The 4,103-nt window shown below is 37.9% G+C and overlaps 1 protein-coding gene across 3 annotated transcripts in view; it reads left to right on the forward strand.

Annotated features, from left to right (window-relative positions):
• Positions 1-1,566: 1,566 nt before the first annotated feature.
• agbl5 (AGBL carboxypeptidase 5) overlaps positions 1,567-4,103 on the forward strand; it is a 17,705-nt gene continuing 15,168 nt past the window's right edge. For 2 of the 3 annotated variants that reach the window (XM_032542506.1, XM_032542507.1), the window contains exons 1-2: positions 1,567-1,734; positions 3,325-3,606. In XM_032542506.1, the coding sequence (XP_032398397.1) occupies positions 3,392-3,606 (215 nt within the window). In that variant the 5' untranslated portion in view covers positions 1,567-1,734; positions 3,325-3,391. Of the gene's footprint in view, positions 1,736-3,321; positions 3,607-4,103 lie in introns of all 3 variants that reach the window. The other variant, XM_032542504.1, reaches the window with a different exon arrangement.

A 4,103-nucleotide genomic window follows, 5' to 3' on the forward strand; every position in this document is an offset into this window, starting at 1 on the left:
GAGAGAGATACAAAAACGTCAAAAGGTGCAGATAAAAAACGTGACCAACCCATAGGTGGAAAAGCAACAGAAGTGTCAAAAAAGACGTCCAAAACGTTAAAAAAAAAATTTCAATTCTGACCCAGAAAGACAAAAAGTTGCACGGTCATAGGGAAGACAACACAAAGGTTAAGAAAAGGAAATCATAAAGCATTTCAGTTTTTTTCTAAGTTCAATTTGTCCTTGATGTTGAATGAGATGACTCAACATAGATACCTTGCTAGTTAAAGGGACAGTTCACTCCAAAATCAAAAATACAAATAGCACTAGAGAAAAACATGGGTTTTGGATTTTGCGGGGAACTGTCCCTTTAAGTAACCCTGTATTTATTTCTGCTAAATAGTGATTGGGCTGTTGGTTGCCTGGTACCAAATGCAGACAAGACAAACCAAATATCCATGGCAACATGAGACACTACAACACATGCGCCATGGTTAAAAAAAAATCTCTCACCTCACCTTCACTATTCCCCACATCGTACACACTCAACACTTAAAATAGTGAATATTAAATTGACATTGAAGTGATCATTTTGCACCACTGCATTGTTTGCGCAAATGTAATTATCATGTCCAAAAAGAACTTCTGCAAAGCGAGTCTGAAATCATAAACCTTTGGCATGAGGATGTCCTCTGTAAATCTGTAGCCTACAAAACAAAAATAGAATAAGAAAAAGATTAAGAAATAGAAACAGTCACAGTAATAAAAGGGAAACTATAGTAGAGTAGATGCTGATTGTATAAGCAAGCAATAGTGAGTTCCAACAAATGTGTGTAATTAAATTGACTGTAGGTGTCACATCTGCCTCAGCTCATTTTATATGCCAGAGAGAGGGTTATACAGATTATCTGACAAACTGAGGAGGTTATTTCATACCAAGTCCAACTAACACACCACCAAGTCCAAAGAAAAACATGGTTTTATTAGGCTGTCGGGGAAGATGATGAATAAATCCCAGAAACAAGATGAAGCAAAAACAAAAAACATAGATGCGAGTCCTATATCCAAACTATTTCACTTACCTATTCGAGCAAGTGCTTCATAATCGGACAAAGTCCAAACCTTTAGTTTAAGATAATTAGCCTAAGCCATTGTGACATAATTAAGCCCCCGTAAGCCAAGAGTGGCTTCCATACAACAGTTTTTACACAGCAGTTCAGTTATCAACATAAATACAACACAAAGGTAGGCCTCATGCTGCAAAATGTGCATTGTTGCTGAGATTTGTTTTAATTTCTCTATTTTATTTTATTTTTTGTATTTCTTTTACGCATTGTTTATTCATGCTATTGTTTCTTTTGTTGCTTTCTTTAAGTATTTTTGTACTACAAGGGCCACCAGGCGTCTGAACAGCATCATAACCATAATGTTGGTCACTTGATAAGAGTAAAATTGTGTGCGTAAAAATGTAAATATGTTTTTTATTGTCTCTGGCTGATAATATTAGAAGTTACTTTTACAAACTTGTTTTTCCTACAATTCCTGCCATTTGGAACCATAGACCGTTAGTAAAATATGCAGTCTATGTTTGAAACGCATAAATAGCAGAACAAAAAAAACTCGTACTTGTCGTAAACGACATTTCCAGGCAGCGTTCATTTATACAGAGAACCCTGAACGCAGCATCCAGAGCAATGAACTGAGGGCTAAGAAGGACGATGATAACAAAAATGGACATCGAAGGAAAATAGCCTCGTAAGACTGAAAATTCATTTAGTCACCTAAAAGCATTGCTGCAGCTACAATGTATTGACAGTGTAACGACGGGGAACCGTCTATTTGCTAAAAAATACGGTCGTTTCGAGCAACGACTGCTAACGTTAGTTTGGTAACGTTAGCTAAGTTAGCTTCAGTAGCTTAGAAACCAACGCTAGCTAGCGTTATTAGCTGTGTGTAACATTAACGGTAACGTAATGACAATGGCCATTAAGACTTGCATAGTAGTAAATATAAGCTAGCATTAGCTCATTTAAATCGTGTTTAAGGAAAGCATCTTGTGAACCGAGTGTAAAGCTTCTAGCTGTTAACGTCACTTCACACCCCCTTACTGTGTACTAGATGTCGGGCAGCTGCTGTTGTTACAGTGCTCTGGTACCGAAATCAAACAGCAGCCATTGTTTTACCCCGCAGGTTAGATATGCAGACATGTTGTCATAAATGATAAGCATGCAACATTTCATCTGCACCAGTGGGTACAATGCGTTGCAACTGTAGAAAATGTTGTATACATGTTGGCTATGGTTGTATTTTCCTTAGCAACCTCAGGTTGTCGCTGTTAAGCATTTAAGCAAGTTTTAATTTTCATCTAAATGATGTCTCTAATAACATATTAGGGCTGGGCGATATGGAGAAAATCAAATATCACGATTTTTCAGATCAAATATCTCGATATCGATACCGCAACGATAATAGTTCTTTCACAAAATATTTACACAATGATATTTTTGATAAATAATCTTCAGTAATGTGGTTATAACGACTATGTGGGTAAAGGCAAATAGTAGAACAGTCTGGTCTGGTAAGTTGTGAAAATTACATAACTTTAGCGCAATGCAGCCTTTTACACTAGGAAAAGACACCACTTATGCCATATTACGATATCTTAAATCCAAGACAATATTAAGTCTCATATCACTATATTGATATGTTGCCCATCTCTATTACAAAAATAACCAGCAAAACAGATATATCCTGTTTTTCCCCTTAGTTTAATTTAAATGTCTTTAATTCAGTTTAGATCTGAAATATGAATGCCATGTAACATTACCTTCGTCATTATTGTTAGTGAAATATATGTTTCCAATTAGTGTTAAGAGTCAGCAAAACTATATATTTTTTTAAATATCTAAATCAAAGCTATCACTCCCAAGTGTATAAAAGGCTACTTCTACAACATGCAATTTCAAATATCTAGAACTGGCACCATGGCTACTCAAAACTAGAGTAGAAATGTCATTTGACTTTTTACTAGTCAATGTCCCTTTTAAGATATTTACAATGTGATTAGTCATGCAGTGTTCTGGTCATGTCATCCAGCAACATGCATGCTGTTTGGGTGTGACAAAACTATGGATGAAACAGTATATAAATGAATAATGACACCAAGTTTGGAGGGCAAAAAAACTGTGTCATTGCAATACAAGGCTGCACCATACACATACAAGACTGAGGGGCTGTTTGTATTTTTGTTATTTTACTCATTGTTCCACCAGAAGCACATCTTTGTCTTTCCTTATATATTTTTTCCTGTTATTGTAAATTTAATTGCATTTGATTTCACTCCAGGCTTTGTCTGACCTCCGACTGGCATTTCACGAAGAGCTAGAAGGGAGAAAAGTGAGAGTCCAGAACCATGGAGGCTCGCTTTGGTAATATTGTCTTCAGCTCCAAGTTTGACTCAGGGAACCTGGCACGTGTGGAGAAGGTGGAGAAGGGCAGCTCCAGCCCTCCTTCCGACATAGCTCCTGGTGGGAGTGCCCTCTCAGGGCCAAACATTACCCCTGATTATGAGTTCAATGTGTGGACGCAGCCAGACTGCGGTGGCACAGAACATGAGAATGGAAACAGGTAAAAAAACTTCTGCTTATGTAGCAAATGGTTTGTTATTCACACAAGAAGACAGCAAAATGCATTAGCAATGCCTCTTTGTAGATAATTGTGTTTACTTTCTGTACACAACCTTACACCATAGACACACAGAGATTACAAAAAGCGCCGCAATGCACGTCTGGCCGCTATGCCGGCTTTGTTTATTCACACAGAACCAAGCAAAAGCAGCATAATGCTAGCCTGGATATCCAGACCCAAATCTGAAAGATTAAGGGTCAGGCACTGAGTAATGAAAATGGCCCAACTCAATGGGTGTCACCAAACATGTGTTTTGATATTCACACTGCACACAGTTGGATAACACTACAACCAATCACACCAACACACGGGGTGACGTATCCAGAGCTCCATACGCTTAGCTACCAGTGGAGCTAACTGGTAGATTAGACTGTCGTCTTCTGTTTAGCTCGCCTCTGGCCCGCCTATAACAGATACACCGATGTGATTGGTGCAGC

The sequence above is a fragment of the Etheostoma spectabile genome, chromosome 18, assembly GCF_008692095.1.
Source record: "Etheostoma spectabile isolate EspeVRDwgs_2016 chromosome 18, UIUC_Espe_1.0, whole genome shotgun sequence".
In the NCBI taxonomy this organism is placed as follows: domain Eukaryota; kingdom Metazoa; phylum Chordata; class Actinopteri; order Perciformes; family Percidae; genus Etheostoma; species Etheostoma spectabile.